Source organism: Brachycentrus maculatus, unplaced genomic scaffold, assembly GCF_059751285.1.
Source record: "Brachycentrus maculatus isolate JH-2025_06_01 unplaced genomic scaffold, ASM5975128v1 h1tg000223l, whole genome shotgun sequence".
Classification (NCBI taxonomy): domain Eukaryota; kingdom Metazoa; phylum Arthropoda; class Insecta; order Trichoptera; family Brachycentridae; genus Brachycentrus; species Brachycentrus maculatus.
The window spans coordinates 19441-39857 of record NW_028280974.1 but is presented as its reverse complement, the minus strand read 5'-3'; the positions used below and the strand labels follow the sequence as shown (position 1 = coordinate 39857).

General features: G+C 33.8%; 1 protein-coding gene across 2 annotated transcripts in view; it reads right to left on the bottom strand.

Moving 5' to 3' along the window:
* The window catches only part of Sulf1 (Extracellular sulfatase Sulf1), a 70518-nt gene that overhangs the window by 47737 nt on the left and 2364 nt on the right, over window positions 1–20417 (bottom strand). For both annotated transcript variants that reach the window (XM_088264309.1, XM_088264310.1), the window contains exon 2: window positions 14548–14687. In XM_088264309.1, the coding sequence (XP_088120435.1) occupies window positions 14548–14687 (140 nt within the window). The remainder of the gene's footprint in view (window positions 1–14547; window positions 14688–20417) is intronic.

Here is a 20417-nt window from a genome sequence, read left to right as displayed (position 1 = left end):
ACGAATTAAACGCCAAATCAATAAACACTCTATCTTTTCATAACCATACATTTATTTACAAGAAAAACTATTTTTTTCAATACAATAACGGTGTTTTAAGTGAAAATTTCAACAACGTCAAATGTTACCTGGGCTTAAAGAAAATTAAGTTGCGATTTATCGTATATTTGGCCTTAAATTCCAGACTTCTATATTTCCATTTTAATATACGATTTCACAATTGCAGAGACTTCTGGTTTCAGCATTTTTTATGCTAGATAGTGACATGTCATTTTGAAGCGTCAGCGTCAGCCCAGTACAAAAAAAATCTGTATTTGGTCTACAATAATGAATGTATCGATATGATTCATTGTTTCCCTGGCAGGTGACACTTATTGTAACGATACTTCGATCGATACCACATCTAAATATTTTTTTGTACTGGGCTCAAGTAACACATCAAAGTTCAAGTAGCCCCGTTCTACGGTAAGTTTGCAAAATATGTAACGAGAAACCATTGTGTCCAGTGTTTTAAAGATTTATATACCATATTTGTTAAAATTTATTGCATATTTTTTAATAACTCGTAAAAATGTATATTTTTGAAGAAAATCACAGCTTTTCATAACTTGCTATTCTTGTTTCTCAAAAATGATGTATTTTCGTAACTTAAATTTTTGTATTATCACAACTAATTGCAAGACATAAATGACTTTTCAAATCTAAATATCGATGTATAACTTATTTAAAAAATAAAATAGCATGAATCATTTGCACAACCCTGAAGGAAGCCCTAACATGCTGTCCAAAATATATCTGTTACTTTTATAAATCATGACGTCAGATCCGACGAATCAGGTACCGTTATAGTACCGAAAGCCGATATATTGGATTTTGGTAGTAAAAGGGTTAAAAATGGTTTTCATTAGTGATAGCTGTAGCAAATTCACAATTACAAGACTTTCAAGACAATTACAAGAATTCGCGAACATTCCAGCTAAGGTGCAATCGTCATTAATCAACTAAAACCTTATTTACAACCTGCTATCGAACTGAAAGATCGCTATACGGTGTGTTATTTAGTCTGTCATATCCACTCGACAGTCAGCATAAGGTGATACTTTTTAATACTTGGAAAATATTATAGAAAAACGAATGCCAAATGTTTCATACATAATAAATATTGAAAATACACGATTTAATTACTTATTTTTTTACTATTCTTTCTTCACTCATTGAAACAATCGGCGGGTGTGTATGAGGAGATGCATGAACGTGGAAGAGGCGAAGAATGTTTGCAAGGACAGAGTGGTGTGACGTTCTATTCTCTCTGCCTACCCCTGCGGGGAAGCGGCGTGATGGTTAGTTAGTTAGCTAGTCAGTTTACTTCTTGATTTTGAATATTTTTTTATAATTTTATTTTCTGTTAATTTATTAATAAATTTTCTGTTCATGTACCTAAGCCAGCATTGAATTTTTGTTTACATCACAAAAGCCATCTATCCATATTAGCACTGATATACCAGGAATTTCATCGTAGCTGCATGAATATGGCAAGTAAACACAGTACGAGATAACTCGTAGTCGGCGTCCTAGTAAAGAACGCAATATACTCGTAGTTGTTTCGAGTTACCCCGTAGTTGGCAGTCAACGGTGTAATTGTAAAATTAATATAATAATTTCATTAATTGATTCGGCAATCACTTTGTGGTAAAATCTATCCATTTTATCCACTAAGTCCAATGCGTTCCGCATCATTTTCAAACATCGTATTTGACGTACGGTGTTTGAAAATTATGCGGAATACATCGAATCACGTGTCACAGTAGATTTTAAGAAATAATGGTATTTACTTAGTAAAACATTAATTAAAAATGGATTCATATAATATATGTATTTTTAAAATTGATATGGAAGTTTTACTTCATAGACGAATTTAATTAAGTACTTAGAAAGTCGAGTAGGAACACCTCGAAATTTATATTGGTAAATATCTAGGCGTGTTATTAGGGTCCGTAGGCGGTCAGGTTGTTAGGCTGGGCCGCCCACAATACCCAGGAGGGACCAGTGTAATGGGCGGATACGTGAAAATGAATTTTAAGAAGGAAAAAATAGAAATTTGCTAGCACAGCCGTCGAAATCTCATAACCCACGATTGTACCGACGTTTTTAGGTACATAACTGCGGACGCAGATAATTGCATAAATTAAAATAAGTAAACTCTGAATGTCACATTCCTATGTCCGGTATGGAAGACCGAGAAAAACTTGGCACGATCAAGTATGCCAAACACTTGAAAGTGCTCAGGTTTTTTTATTTTTTTATTTTTTAGATGGGAATTGCATTTATTATTTACCTTGCTTATTATGTACAAGGTTTATAGATCATTTAGTGGATTTTTGTTTCTTCTAGCTAATTAAATACGTTTTTATTTGAATCTGTGTTGGGAACAGGAGGGATCATCTAGTGTGGCTCAAATAGGAACTTCTCTGCATTTGCTCATTGCTGGGAGGAAACCACGTTGCACTCCTCAGGAGAAGGCGGACTGTTGACTGTCATCAGCAGACCTTCCGTTCCACTAGAAGAGGGTTCGGCATTTTGTGTCCTACTTTGGTTTATGTTACCAATGTCCTTCACTATTTTTATCATGTATGATACTACCTCTCGTGACAGTTCCTTATGAACTATCACGGATTCGATGTTGGATAGATCCTCACCCAGGCTCCTGCAACGCGCCTCCAGCTGTTGCTTTCAAAGTGCTCAGGTTAGGAGTCAAAACAATCGGCGGGTAAGTATGAGGAGATGCATGAACGTGGAAGAGGCGAAGAATGTTTGCAAGGACAGAGTGGTGTGGCGTTCTATGCTCTCTGCCTACCCCTGCGGGGAAGCGGCGTGATGATTAGTTAGTTAGTTTTTTTTTTGGTATGGAAACTATTGGTTTCCATTCGGAGTCATCTTTGCAAATACTTTTATTAAAAACAGGCCACAAGGCCTACACCAAGAAGAAGAAAAAGAAGAAGATTCAATATTTGTAATGCCAGAAAAGTCCACTAAAATTAGTACGGTACAAGAAGCGTACCCTGCGTCACACTTGATAAAGAGCGTACGTGTAAAGGGAGCTAATATCTCGCAAATTTGTCACTGCGATATTTTCGCGCGCTGCACAGTTCAGCGACCTGTGGTTAGACGTCGGCAGAATGTGATTGGTTCCATAAATCCGAGTTAAGTAACGATCTGTCATCGGAGCATCCTCGCCTCCCACGTGCAATCAGGCGCCGCGCCTCCGCGGGCACGCGCCCCCGATTTTTAGGACCTATGGAATTGTAAACATCAACACGTGCGCTATGGGTTGACTTTTTAGTGACTGACTTTCAGTCTTGATAAAGAAGCGGTTAGCATCGAAACCGGTAGACATTATAATTAAGTTATCATAAAATATTTATTGTGATTTTAAAACAAAGTTACATTTCAATTATAAAATGGAAAATCACAAAGTTAGTGCTTCAAATATAAATCAAATTCATAAAATAAAACTAATTTGGAAGCGTTTTACACGGTTTACAACGACCTACATAACATCGCTCGACGTTACGAAATGGTCATAAAAAAAAAAAAACCCGACTTTTATTGACTCTGAAAAGGGTCGTCTGCGTGGATTACAACCTCAATAAAAGTAAATTGTGACTTTTGGAAATGCCTCGCCGCTAATGACCATGATAGACCAGCTAGAATCCCGGATCGCTTGCTGATGATAGGCCAACCGTGGAAGCGTTAGAACCAATGCATTTAGCCACAGCCTCCTAGATACAAATATTTTTTTTTACAAATATCTTCTTTATTTCAATTTTATTTCTTAAGTTAGGTTATTAAAACTAATATAAAGTATTATTTACACTTAATTTACATAATCTATATTTATATATATATATATATATATATATATATATATATATATATATATATATATATATATATATATATATATATATATATATGTATATATATATATATATATATATATATATATATATATATATATATATATATATATATATATATATATATATATATATATATATATATATATATATATATATATATATATACATGTCTTTAAAGTAAACAAAACATTTATTTTTAAATTCTTTCAGATTCTTTTCATTTTTCACACATTCAGGCATCTCATCATACATTTTCAAACCCTTATCCATCAAACAATTTTGCGACTCGGTTTTTTTTTTCAATAATGGCAGTCTTATTTTATCCTTATTTCTAGTAATACGTTCATGACAATTTTTGTTTATAACTATTGAACACGTCAACTGCAATTTCGACAATGGTAATAAATCTCACTCACAAAAAGAGATTTAAGATTACTTCTTCTGACCCTTATCCGCACCCGATGGTGCATAGGGAACTGTACGTATTAACGCAGTTTTATCTTGATCGTTACTTATATGAAGGCAAGGTGATCACTCTTGCGCTTCAGGGATAAGTCCAGGGTAATGTTAAACAAATATTAGAGTGTAAATTCACAAATATTTATTTTAACCCACTAAATTATCTACTTATTCTACTACGGCCCCGATACCGATTGACGAAGTTTTATTTTATTTTTAAACATTTTTTTAAATCTATCATTAGCATCTATCCTTATGTTATAAGTCCCATCGAGGTAGTATTTTACGAAAATGGCGCTATATAAACTATGCAACTTATTATTATTAGTCCGTGGTACAGACAATGTGACGTTAAAAAACGTTGTCCATTGATTATATGTAATATAGAAGGCACTGTCCCGATTGTTTCCATAATAATAGTGTTTTGAGAAGCTCAACACGCTAACAGCTGTGCTGTGCCCGAGTCGTAACGAGAGGCGAAGGTGTAATTACTGCAATTTGATGTTACTCGCATTATAACGGGTTTAAATTTTTCATTTTTCCTCTTCTTGCCTTCATAACATTGTAATACATAATACGGTAATATTTGACTAACTTATTGTTACATATAAATATCATCTTTGTAGCTCTTTAATTATATACTATATCAACAATATCAAATATATCAATAACGCCATAAATCAAAAAAACTAGATTTTTCAGGAGATCGTTTTTAATGTTTAAAAATATAATAAAATGTATTAAAATAAATATCAAGCCACTTATGGAACTTTTTACTGTGCCACATATCTTTTTAGGTAAAACCTGAATGTTTTTTCTCCATTCGAAAAATATTTAGTATATTTAAAAATATAATAAAATTTATTTTCTAAAAAAAATATTAAGTTAAAAATATGCCAGTTTTGCTGGGAAATAGTACATATTCTGGGCATTCCGAAAACATGCACAACTGAATATTGACAATTTTGATATATGACGTTGTTGAAAGGACGTTGTGGAGGTCTTCACCAAAAAGATACATTTCCAAAATTGCACAATATCTTTTAAATGCAAATCTTTTCAGTTTACTGTATTCTATCGAAATCTTAATTGAAGTTGCGACAAAACGTGACCAATCCCGTGTTAAGCCAATATGAAATCATTAAATCGCACCAAAATGTAACAATTTTACAAGCTAGAATCCCTGATTACTTAAAATCATTTATAATGGAAATGTAACGTTTTGGTGAAGACCTCCACACATCTTGTGCTTTGTTATTATACAATACAAAGTGCACGATGAATGATAAAAAGAAATTTATATTATCATACCCCAAAGTTAAAAAAGCTTTTTTATTCAAAATAAATGGAGATACATGCTAATTGTCACTACATTCCTTACATGTGTTGCCGGTCGGCGGTCCTCACATATTGAATGTCCGTCGTAAATTTTACGAATGTCCCGTAATCTAGACCGACCACACGTCCACCGGTCCACACAACCTTCAAAGCTCAAATAAAATATTACATAAAATATCTAAAAGAATTAAGATTGCAAAAAAATTACTCTCTCCTTATCATTCATCATTCATTTTGAGTAATACCACTTAAAAACACTACAACTTTATGACTACCGGTGTCAACCTAGTATTCGTCCAACCAGACTCCAACCTATGCCCATGTAAACGGAGCCAGCATCCAAATCACGATGAACATGAATAAAAACTGTTTTTTTTTCTTTCAGCTTTACTCTTTCCAGCTAAGGTTTCGCATGGTTCCCTAAGCCGACAAATGTCGGAAATAATAACTAGCCCATGCAGCAGCTTATTTAGATCCACAAAGCACAACATACGTAGAATAGCGCAATAACATTCAAACAGACTCAAATATATCATCTTGGTAGATAATAAACAAGGGATATTAAAATGACACAAGGTAAAAAACAACCGTAGTCATGAAGTAGTGTTTTTAAGTGGTATTACACAAAGTGAACAATGAATGATATTGTTATTATACTATCCAATAAGGTTAAACTATGTAACTAACTAAACATCACGCCGCTTAATATACCTACAAAAAATACACTCTAGTAATCAGTACATTATTTAAATAGAATTTTTTGACATCTCATCAAAGATAAAGAAGAATATGGAAGTCTGGGCATTTACGGGGCTGACGACCGTCATAGGCTGGTTTTTTTTCAGCCTATGACGGTCGTCAGCCCCGTAAATGCCCAGACTTCCATATTCTTCTTTATCTTTGATGAGATGTCAAAAAATTATATGAAAATAACTCCTGTAATTGGAGATAATCCAGATTTTGTGAACAAGTATTTGGACACACTCAAAATGTTGTGCATTATTTAAATGTGTTGCCTCGGTGCTTCACAGCAAATCGGATCTCGTAAATCGTAAATCTTACGAATGTCCCGTAATCTAGGGTAAACAAACTCGAGTGGTCCTTTTGGTGATCCATAGAGTCCAAGTGACCTTCAAGGACGTAACGCAAATGAGAACATACACACGACTTTAATATATTCTATACGGTAGCCGTTGTGAAGTAATTCGGGTAGGTACTCGGTAAATATCTTGAGCGAAGGGACCCGAAGTGGACCCAATCAATTAGATGCCGCAGGAAGCGACCAATCACGCGAGAGTGGAATAAACGGTAGAAATGAACGTGTAGAAGAAAGGGATAGAGAGAAAAAAGAGGTTGAAGGATTTTGGACACAAAGGACTCGACCAGAGGTGGGCAACTTGCGGCTTTAGGGCCAGATGAGGCCTTTTGGCTTGTACCAATTTTAAAAAATATATATTTTTGCATATGTAAATTGATATGTAGTCAATAATTAAATATACATATACTTTATACAATAAAAATTAATTAATTTTTTTAAAAAGTACATTTTTTCTTTTAAAAAAAAAACAAATTATTTAATCGCACTAATTCTCCACAGGGGTAGGCCGAGAGAATAAAAGAGAGTCTATGAAAACAATATTCGCCTCTTCCACATTCATAGTTCCAAAAATATTATTTGGTTGTCAATCATGAGTAGAATGGTGAATGTTACGGGTGATCACTTGAACCACTCTTTAACACGTCATCAGCCCTATAAATACTTAGACTTCCATATTTTTTTTCATCTAAGTATAGAAGTCAAAATATAGAATCCGCTCCGCTTCAGGTACCAGTCCAGGGTAATATGGAATAAATATCAGAGTGAAAAAATTACTTATATTTATTTGACCCCCCTGGGAATCGAACCCGGACCAGAACGGTAGCCGAGCGTGTTGACCATTACACTACGGAGGCGGACAAAGACATGTGAACACACTGTAATTTAATTATAAAAATTGTAAAAAAAAAATCAAGGTAACTAAACTATATTTGTAGATACATAGTAACTAAACATTCGTCAGGCGGACTACGCAATTAAAAACGTGAAAATTATCAAAAGTATTTAATAAAAATAGTAACTGGTTACATGACACTTAAGTTTGGTTTATTAGGAATGAATGTAAGAGACATTTGACAGTAAATCACCATTCCTTTAATAAAGCCTGGCGGGTGCGGGGTGCAGGGAAGTAAGTGCACTTCACTTTTTCGGAGAAGGGCGTCGTCGCGTGGACGAATGTTTAGTTATCTAGGGTTAATAATGAAAAGTTTCCCTACTCCTGCAGTCGGAGCTTTATGCATACTTCGAGGTGCATTGCCCAATTAAGGGACCTATGTAATTCCAGGCCATTCCTGGTAAATAAGAGGGATTTGAAGGAATTCACATTAGATTGCCTTGGGAGCTGCCATATCGAAGACCTTTCATACAAACAACAACAGAAAATCAGGAATTGTAATCCAGTATCAACCATTGTTTATTTTACATATTTTAAAACACAAATCGATCACTCCTTTCAACAACGTCATATATCAAAAAGCTTGATTTTTGAGGAGATCGTTTTTAAAGTTAAAAAATATAATAAAATGTATTAAAAATAAATATCAAGCCACTTGCTGTGCAACAGATCTTTTTAGGTAAAACCTGAATGTTTTTTATTGATCATATTTTGAGTCTTCAACTTTTTGAACGCCATTTTACGCTGAGATCTCAAACGTTCAAATTCAGAAAGCGACCAGCAGCGCTAAGGGACAGACGTATTTCCGCGCACAATGTTTACATGAATACACAATACATTGAAAAAAATATTTTTGTATTTTTTTTAACTCCTTACCTTTTAAGAACACTCTGTTTTATTATAATTTATGTATTAATTTTAAATCAACCACAGATTTTTTGAGTCTACTAAGTTGTATTTTATTAACGAAAACACATAAAAAATTGCCAATAAAATACAACTTTGTAGACTTAAAAAATTTGTGTTTGATTTAAAATTAATACATAAATTAAAATTGAGTTCTACAAATTGAACGCCAAATCAATAAACACTTTATCTTTTCATAACCATACATTTATTTACAAGAAAAACTATTTTTTCAATACAATAACGGCGTTTTAACTGAAAATTTCAACAACGTCAAATGTTACCAGGGCTTAAAGAAAATTAAGTCGCGATTTATCGTATATTTGGCCTTAAATTCCAGACTTCAATATTGCCATTTTAATATACGATTTCACAATTGCAGAGACTTCTGGTTTCAGCATTTTTTATGCTAGATAGCGACATATCGCTCACTCCTTTCAAGAACGTCATAAATCAAAAATTGACAATTTTCAGTTATGCATGTTTCCGGAATGCTCAGAAAATGTACTATATCCCAGCAAAAGAGGCATATTTTTAACATGATATTTACCCGCTACAGGGCAGAAAGTGTTGTTTTTGCATTTTGAAGAAAAGGTATTGTTTAACTATTTTTTTAAATAAACTAAATATTTTTCAAATGGAGAAAAAAACTTCAGGTTTTACCTAAAAATATCTGTTGCACAGTAAAAAGTTCTATAAGTGGCTTGATATTTATTTTTAATACATTGTATTATATTTTTAAACTTTAAAAACGTTCTCCTGAAAAATCAAGTATTTTGATTTATGACGTTCTTGAAAGGAGTGAGCGATATCTTTTTGAAGCGTCAGCGTGAGGGTGAAAGTTGAAAAGAAGGGAATTAATTCTACTTACCACATGTGACAATAGATTTTATTACCCAAACAATTGTGATATTAAATTAATGTGGTCCCACCAAGACGGCTATGAAACATAAGAATGGTCATAGGCCAATGTGTTTTAAATCGGTCGTCCATTGATATAACGTGAATTAAATTTTCATCGCCTTATTAGCGACACAGTCCGGTTCTGATTTCTTGTTAAGTATATCACTACGCCAAGTAGTCACCAGGGGTGAGCTTCAAATTTTTTAAATTTTATTTTTATTTTCATATTTTTTTTTTAGACCGAGAAAAACATGGCACGATCAGGTATGCCAAATACTTGAAAGAGGCGAAAAGTGAAAATCGGCGGGTATGTATGAGGAGATGCATGAACGTGGAAGAGGCGAAGAATGTTTGCAATGACAGAGTGGTGTGGAGCTCTATTCTCTCTGCCTACCCCTGCGGGAAGCGGCGTGATGGTTAGTTAGTTTTTTTTGTCATTTTAATTTCCTTTAGTATTTGTACCCTGCTTATATTAATGTGTAAGTGCAACTAGCCGTTACTCAAGCTGCGGCTGTTTGGTATAAAACGGCTTTTCTTACAACTAGCCTCTATCATATACAATCACAGATTTTGCTTTATCTCATTCCTTTATTGAGATATTCATTATTCAAATAGCCGCAAAATTGTATTAATTTGATACATATTTTGGCAAAAGCATGATTTTAAGTTAACTCGTTTATCTCAAAACTACTGTTTTTAACTTGCGGCTATTTGCCTTTGCACATTAGTATATGTACAAGGTAAATTTACAAATTCGAGATTTTCACATATTAACTACAGTGTTTTCAAAGACATATTCTATGAAAAAAATAAAGAAAAATTTGGATAGTTATCAATCGTGGGTAGAATGATGAATGTTACACGTATATAAGTGGTCACTTAACCAGCCTATGACAGGTCGTAAGCCATTATTCTTCATCTATGTTGAGATGTCAAAAACGCAAATTGATAATATTTCGCAATGTAAGCGTTTAGTTGACACTGTCGCATGTCGGAGAGCAATAAATTAAAGTCTTGGTTCGGCTCGCCACTGACTTATTAGTTCCAACATCCGAGCCACCTAGTTGGGAGACGTCTAGAGTCCACCAATTAGGGACATTCCTCGACGCGCGACGGGAAACAGCTAATCAGGGCCGAGTGGGAGATCAGGACAGAGAAAGCTATTTGAGGATCTGCTCGAATCATACTGTGTCGACGATCCCGAACTTCGGGATCGGTCAGATCGGGTCTTACATCAATTTTCTACACATTCGTCTGAGGGAACGCATTTCTGCTTTTATCCTTCTTTCGGATATGTGGTTATGTATCCAAAACACAGAAACACAACAAATAAAGCCGAAAGACGATTTGCATCGCACGCCTATTGTCCATACCACCTTCAAGAACATACCACAATCTTTTCAATAATCCCAAGTTCAGCCTTACATTCCTTTCTGACATCTTCATTTTCAATTCTATCATACAATGATTTTTCACATATCGTAGTCATACAGGAGAAAGTGACCAAGTGCATTTTTTTTTTACAAAAACGTGATCATTGACTATTTGATATCGTACTGGCTTAATATGGCCCTGAAAAAAAATTCCAAAGGTTTTAAACTTGGAAGTAAAAAATATTAACTTGTTCAAAATGAGTAACTGCATTGATGTTTATTTTCTTGCCAAGCAAAATTCACTAAAATGGCCCTCCTGAACATTTTACATTTTGTTAGTTAGTCACTTTCTCCTGTACGACTACGATATTTGTCTGAAGGAGTGCATTTTAACGGCGTTCACTCTGCTTTCATCCTTCTTTTGGATATGCAGACTCTTTTGGTCAAAAGCACTGCTAATGCATAATTGCAATAAAGTTGTTCAGTTGTACTCTGGCCACTGTCTGTACACAACGGATTCTTCAGTTCTTTGGACATGTTGCGCGTAGCAACATGTTGAGGATAGCTTGGAACGATTGGTGGTGATCGGTGGCCTGGAGGGGTAGAGAGGGAGAGGAAGATCCCCACACGATGGAGCGATCTAGTTAAGACAGCAGCAGGCACCTCGGTGGTTAGAGCGCTACGTGCAGCGCAGTCAAATGATAACTGGAGAAGAGTCATTGCTTCGACAAATCGCGCACTCCTTTCAAGAACGTCATAAATCAAAATAATTGATTTTTCAGGAAAACGTTTTTAAAGTTTAAAAATATAATACAGTGTATTAAAAATAAATATCAAGCCACTTTTTGAACTTTTTACTGTGCAACAGATCTTTTTAGATAAAATCTGAAGGTTTTTTCTCCATTTGAAAAATATTTAGTATATTTAAAAAAATAACTAAACAACACCTTTTCTTCAAAATGCAAAAACAACACTTTCTGCCCTGTAGCGGGTAAATGTAAAGTTATAAATATGCTGCTTTTGCTGGGATAAAGTACATTATCTAAGCATTCCGAAAACATGCACAACTGAAAAATGACGATTTTTGACTTATGACGTTTTTGAAAGGAGTGAGCGAAATGTCACAACCCTCAGAAATGAGGAGTAAGACGGAGAAGAAGAATATTGTACAACTTGTTTATTATCCACATATATATCTTCGCACATGCCTTCCGCGAAGAAGCAGGCCTGGGTGTCTTACATTATGGCCTATCCATTTGGCTTACTGTTGTGCTACTTTATTAAGTAAACATCTAGACTCCCCAGCTCTGCTTGATACCTCGTTGTTCCCTACATGTTCCGACCAATGATTCCCAAACACTCGCCTGTAGCACCACATCTCAAACGCCACCAGTCTCCCGTTCTGCCTGCCCGATAGTCCACTACATAAAAAATGATATTCTGTCAATATCAATCATGAAGCATGTAGCAACGTCGGAGAGCAATTAAAAATGACTGCCATTTTCCAGCATGTTAACAGATGGTTATTCAGTACGATGAAATTTGTTTTGAAGTCAATAAAACGATCAGAAGAGATGTTAAAAAGCTACTGACGTCCGTCTACCGTTCAAGAAAACAGAGTGATAGTTTGATTGATAAGTTAACCTAGCCGGCTCGAATAGGGGGATTGAAATCCCCCATACATGAATTTTAATTCGATAACTTTAGTTTTATAACAGCCACTTACTCCATACATTTTGTAATCTTAAAAATAATATTAAAGAAAGTTTTCCACTTTTTTATTTTATAATTTCGAATCGTTAAATGTTTCAAAATATTCTTTTTGATAAAAAGTACAGTCAGTCTGTACCGCGAGTTCTAAATACTTATATCAAGACGTATTTTTTTTGTCTGCTAGCAACATGTTATTTCTTTCACTCTAATAAATGTGGTATGTTTTGCCACAAGGAGAGAGCGAGACAATCAGATTACTCCGCTGTAAAGTACCACTTATTTGAAATACTTGATCATGCCAAGTTTTCCTCGGTCTTCTGCAATATGGTTAGATAAACTTGAGAAAGTCAATTTGACTGTCCAGAACGCTTAAATGAGATCAAATCAAATGTCTCGTGCCCGGAATTGTTTCGACCTTTATAATAAATTGTCATGTTTGTCGCGCAAATAATGGTCAAACAGTTATCAGTTTCGTTTGATCCGATTATTGACCTCTCGCTTAGTCAGCGCCCAGCTGCGCGCTGGAAAGGACGTGGAATCTGTGACTCTGTGACTCTCAGTAATACGATTTCCATACAAATATGAGCTGGGGTCTTTTGGTACCCCGCTTCGGATCGCGTGTAATTTTTGGATGACCAGGAAAGGAAGTCATTCAAAATGCATTTGGCCTGCAGCGACACGGAAGTGAAGCGAAGTGGAACGGCCTAGCGTTACAAACAAAAACGATTTTGATTACAATGGTCCGTTTTTTGTAGGTGTTGCCAGAAATCATCAAAAAAATAACAGCGTGTGGGATAGCAACTAATAATTTATACATCCGAAAAGATGCAGCCAAAATAGGCATTCCAAATTGGTACTAACGGAAGACATCGCCGATACAGAAGGTGTTGAACCTCAACGAGACGTAGTCGCGCGAGTAGAAAAGATATTTTGTGTAGTTGTAAGTGTGTGAACAGTACTATAAGACACCACATTTTGAGTGTGTCCAAATACTTGTTCACAAATTCTGGATCATCTCCAATTACAGGAGTTATTTTCATATTATTTTTTGACATCATCAAAGATGAACGGGGCTGACGCCCGCCATAGGCTGGTTTAAGTGATAACTTTACACACGTATAACATTCACCAATCTTACCCATAATTGATAACCACACTACTCAAATTCTTGGAAGTTCTATATATATGAACCAATTTAGAAACATTGTTCTTGAATCACTAGAACTTCACTAGAGACATCTATTGGTGAGATAAGAAGAAGCGTTTTACTAAGCAGAAACTCTTTTTATTAGTATGTTACGTCCGAACCCTGGATTATAATCACACGCATGAGAAACGCCAGAAAATATCATTTTCATTTTTATTATTAAAGCTTATAATTTGACCACTTGCTTCTCAGCATTTGCTCATTGCTGGGAGAAAACCACGTAAAACTCCGCGAGAGAAGCCAGACTGTTGACTGTCGTCAACAGACATTCTGTTCCATTGAAAGAGGGTTTGGCATTTTGTGTTCTAGCTTGGTTCATGGTACCTACCAATGTCCTTCATTATTTTTATCATGTATGATACCAAATATACGAGATTGGATAGGAAACCGTTGAAACTTGACTGATATCAAGGTCCGGAAGGTGTCCTATCTGGGGCATGTGCTGAGAGGAGACTAGTACAAGCTATTGCACCTAATTATAAAGACAAAATAGAGGGTCGACGAGGTGTGGGCAGAAGGCAGATCTCCTGGCTCCGGAATATAAGAAGAGATTGGATGGGGATCAAGATTTCGAGGCGCTGTTTGGAGCTGCCCAAGGATGATTACTCTCAAGCGATAGTTGACGTTAAAAGGACCTGACACGATAGAGAAAAGTGATAAGAAACACATCGTACAGATAACAGCTGTGACCTAAAATGCCAATTTTGCGGAATTATTATAAGAATGTTGAAATTGACCTGTTCGGTAGCCGGCGTTGGAGAGGTATGTAGCGAAGGACCTTGGTTCGTGGTGGGCTTGCCAAACCGGACCACTGCAGTTGTCATTGTTGGTGTACACGTTGTGGTTGTGTACGTACATTCCAGTCAGCAAAGAACTCCTGGAAAAAAACAAGATTTTTTTTTTTACATTTTGTGGTCAACAAGTAAAAATACCCATTTTTTCATTGAACGTTTGTGGCACATTTTATAAAACTTTATGAAAAAAACACAACGTTATTTTTATCTTAACATAGATTTATTTTACATAGTTACGTCAGCCTCTGTAGTGTAATGGTCAGTGTGCTCAGCTACCGTGCTGGAGGTCCCGGGTTCGATTCCCACAGGGTGGGGAGTCAAATAAATATAAGTGATTTATCGCTCTAATATCTATTCTATATTACCCTGGAGTGGTACCTGAAGCGGAGAGCTGATCACCTTTCCATCATGTGTTAACGATCAAGATAACACTGTGTTCATATGATGCAGTACCCTACGCGTGCGAATAAGGATTTTGAATGAATCAAGTAGTTAAGATAAAATATTATAATTAAATTCATTTGCTAGACATTTCTACTTTTAACGTATCTCATACTAGTTACGCTGTTCCTCTCCAAAAAAGAGACTGAGCTCTTGTGCTTGGAGAGGGACTTACACTCATTGTTTATTGTTTATACTATAAACAATAAACAATGACAGTTGCATAGTTGCTGTAAACAGTTGCACTCCGTCAACTGGTGATCGCACAGAATCATAAATTATGAATTTATATTGATATTTAATAATATCAATATAAATTTTATTGTCAGATAAACATATCAGCTGAAGGTATTCCCCATGAGCGAGTAAGTATATTATAGTCTTTATCAGTTATCATGCTATATCCATCTGACCAGTTTTACAAGAACTCAAGTCGCGTGGGAAAGCTGATATGATAAAGAAGGCAGTGCATTCTGCACTCATTTTCAAAAAAAAAAAAAATTTGGCTAATTTATCAAGATCGGTTTTTGCGAGAAATCACCTCGAGGGCGCTTTATAATTTACAGTTACGATGTCGCTCACTCCTTTCAACAACGTCATATCGCTAACTCCTTTCAAGAGCGTCATAAATCAAAAATCGACAATTTTCAGTTGTGCACGTTTTCGGAATGCACAGAAAATATACTATATTCCAGCAAAAGAGGCATATTTTTAACTCAATATTTACCCGCTACAGGGCAGAAAGTGTTGTTTTTGCATTTTGAAGAAATGGTATTGTTTAATTATATTTTTAAATATATTTAATATTTTTTAAATGGAGAAAGAACCTTCAGGTTTTACTTAAAAAGATCAGTTGCACACTAAAAAGTTTAATAAGTGGCTTGATATTTATTTTTTAATACATTGTATTATATTTTTAAACTTTAAAAACGTTCTCCTGAAAAATCAAGTTTTTTGATTTATGACGTTCTTGAAAGGAGTGAGCGATATATCAAAATCGTCAATTTTCAGTTGTGCATGTTTTCGGAGTGTCCAGAAAATGTACTATATCCCAGCATAAGCGGCACTATTTTAACTTAATATTTACCCGCAGAAAGTGTTATTTTTGCATTTCGAAGAAAAAGTATTGTTTTCTTTTTAAATATACTAAACATTTTTCAAATGGAGAAAAAACCTTCAGGTTTTTCCTGAAAAGATCTGTTGCACAGTAAGAAGTGCAATAAGTGGCTTGATATTTATTTTAATACATTTATTATATTCTTAAACTTTAAAAACGATCTCCCGAAAAATCAAGTTTTTTGATGTGTGACGTTGTTGAAAGGAGTGAGCGAAATGTCAAATATGATTGACGTACGACGCCATTTGCGAAAATTATACCATAAATTATACCAAAAATTATAACATCTTCTGATAGAGTGATTTATTTTTAATTCAAACCTTTTTATACTTAATATCCACATTACAAACTAAAATTTAATGCGTATACATTAACAAAAAATCGAAAATAACCCAAAATACTCTTGTTAAAGACGTAGAACACAGACGCATGGAACAGATCAATATTCAGGATATCGCACCAGTGATATTGTTCAGCATAGCGGTAGCTCTTCCTACAGGCTTAACCATCGGCAGGTTGTTTTTGTGCCACCTGTATAGTGGCATTGTTTATTGTTGCTTTAACCTAGGGTAATATATTTTGGTTACAGGAGCTACAATAGTTATAAGGGGAGGTAATGAAAAATAGTAGACCAAAGGGCAGTAACTCCAAGGGGGTGATAGCAACCCTACTGCTTACAGCTGAAGTGGGAATAAAGTAATGGGGATGAATCACGGAGGAATGAACAATGCAGAGACTGATTGGTAATGCAATTACAGCCGAAATGGGTACCCAGACCTTTCCCTGAGGGATAAACTCGCGAGCGTCGGATCAGAAAATTAAATATTTATAATGCACATTAAAATATATCAAGTCTCTCAAATATGCAATTCAGCACGCGACCGCCTGCGCGAAAAGCCACACGTGATGTCTGTGCACAATTTTTTAAAGAATATATATTGGAATTAGATTTTTTTAGAATATATGTATTTAAAAATTAGATTTAATTTAATTTTTATTATTTCTTATGTTAACTTATATAACATGATATAAACTATTTTACATATATATATATATATATATATATATATATATATATATATATATATATATATATATATATATATATATATATATATATATATATATATATATATATATATATATATATATATATATATATATATATATATATATATATATATATATATATATATATATATATATATATATATATATATATATATATATATATATATATATATATATATATATATATATATATATATATATATATATATATATATATATATATATATATATATATATATATATATATATATTAACATTTCCTTACAGTACACAAAACATTTATTTTTAAATTCTTTCAGACACTTTTCTGAAGTCTGGAAAGCCGCACATTATTGGCAAAGAACTTATTCTACCAGGTTTAAGTGAGGTAATACGCACCGTGTTCCACAAACCAGCTTTTGATATCGCTCACTCCTTTCAGTTGTGCATGTTTTCGGAATGCCCAGAAAATGTACCATATCCCAGCGAAAGAGGCATATTTTAAATTAATATTTACCCGCTACAGTGCAGAAAGTGTTGTTTTTGCATTTTGAAGAAAAGGTATCGTTTAACTATTTTTTTAAATATAATAAATATTTTTCAGATGGAGAAAAAAAATTCAGGTTTTACCTAAAAAGATCTGTTACACAGTAAAAAGTTCAATAAGTGGCTTCATATTTATTTTTAATACATTGCGTTATATTTTTAAACTTTAAAAACGTTCTCCTGAAAAATCAAGTTTTTTTATTTATGACGTTCTTGAAAGGAGTGAGCGATATTATAAAAAGAATTCCACTGATCGATAAAACCGTGCGATAAAACCGTGCCAAGAAGGATAGACAAAATGGCTCAGTGTGTAGAAATCTCTTTATATGAGTACTTAAAAACATCTGAATGCTCTATAGAGAATCAACATTACCAGGAAACGAAGTTTTAGTTTTAGCTGAGATTTGTATGAGATTTATGTGAGATTTGTATAAGAAAAAAAAAATCCCGAGAATTGTTATTTTCTATGTATGTTAACTGATATTCTTCAATAAAATGTTTTATTTATATTTTATTTTTACGTCACCATTTACCATCCAAATCATGAAAATGAGAATTACATAAATACATTTGTGTAGTTTTTCATTCAGGGTCTGTGGGCAAGTTTTGACTATGAAAAAGGGTCAAAAGATTTTGAGAACCACTGACCTATATGAGCATGCTTTCTGCCTTTTATAATTATAGTGTATAAAAACTCAAAACTTCAAGTTAATTCCATTACGAATATGCAAAGGCAAATTGAAATCTCGTCGTTACTCCTGGACACTCTAGTAGTTGACATAAATGGATTTTGTACCAAGTTTATAACCAGTCTCCTCTCTCGGCCACGTGGGAATATGAAGTCTGATGACATTTGTTGAACGGTCGCCACGGTGCAATGTGCAATCAATTTCCCTACGTGAACCGAACTTCAATTACATTCAATTCCTTTATTTTTATTTATTTTTAATTTTATATAACATTGTCACCTTAACCTCTAAGCTGCTCGATTTCGAGTGTCAAACTTTCCGTCCCGTGCTGGATTATTTTACATTACAATATTTTTGATAAAAAAGCATATTTTTGCCTATTTTTTGTAGTGAAACTTTCGGATATCCATCATAGATGTTCACAGTACACAATGCACTTTACTTATTATGTTTTTATGGTGTATTTACACAAAAATATTAACATTTACGGACTCGCGGCCTAAAGTATGGCGGCTGTATAGAAGACGCGGCTGTCGTATCTGCGGAGCACGACCCGACCGGAAGTATTCACGATAAAGTTGACACTAAATTAAAATAATTTTGATATTTTATGACAATAAATCAAAGAAAACTAATTTATCCATGCCTCGAACCAAATTTAAGTGCAAAAAAATTATCCACAGGTGTTGATATAAGTACGTAAAGTTGAAAAACGACTATGCATGCGATCCGCAGTCAACGGTACTTCTATAAAAAACGAGAATAGATGCGATCCGCAGCTTACGGGTTAAGAAAGTAAAAGAAAAATACAATAAATTAAAAATAACTAATACAGGGCAAAATGTAAAATATAAAACAATAAACGGGTATAGTACAATAAATAGGCATATTATAAAAAAAAAAAACATACGTAAGAAGCATGTTTAAAGGAAACCACCGAAAAAAAAAAATTTTAATTTATTAAATTAATATTATTATAATTAAAGTATTTTTAAAGTAAATTTATGATTAATATTATTAAAGTATTTTTTTCAGATTATGCAATTTGGATCCCTGACTGCCTTTTTTTAAGATGGGAATTGCATTTATTATTTACCTTGCTTATTATGTACAATGTTTATAGATCATTTAGTGGGTAATTGTTTCTTCTAGCTAATTCAATATGTTTTTATTTGAATCTGTGTTGGGAACAAGAGGGATAATCTAGTGTGGGCCAATCAGGAACTGACTGCCTTATATGCAGTCGTTTACTATTAAAATCATTATCTTTAGAATAACAAAGGTCAGAATAACAAGTTTCCTCAGGGTATTAAATACATAATTCGGTTAGTGAATTTAGTCATATTTACCGAAAAATCGGCAAAATCGGAAAGTATTATAAAGTGATCACTTAAGCCAGCCAAAAGTCAGGTCGTAAATCCTATATATCGCTCACTCCTTTCAAGAACGTCATAAATAAAAAAAAACTGATTTTTCAGGAGAGCGTTTTAAAGTTTAAAAATGTAATACAATGTATTAAATAAAAATATCAAGCCACTTATTGAACTTTTTAATGTGCAACCGATCTTTTTAGGTAAAACCTGAAGATTTTTTATCCATTTCAAAAATATTTAGTGTATTTAAAAAAATAATTAAACAATACCTTTTCTTCTAAATGTAAAAACAACATTTTCTGCCCTGTAGCGGGTAAATATTATGTTAAAATATGCCTCTTTTGCTGGGATAAAGTACATTCTCTGGGCATTCCGAAAACATGCACAAATGAAAATTGTCGATTTTTGATTTATGACGTTCTTGAAAGGAGTGAGCGATATGAGGATAGCCTCATAAGCAAGGTAAAAAATGATGCAACTCTCATATATAAAAAAATATTTAAATAACTGGAATGCTTAAAATAAAAATTGTGATATGATAGACGTCAAGTACAAGGTACAAGTGCAATGACACGCGTGATTTGATTTATTTTTAAA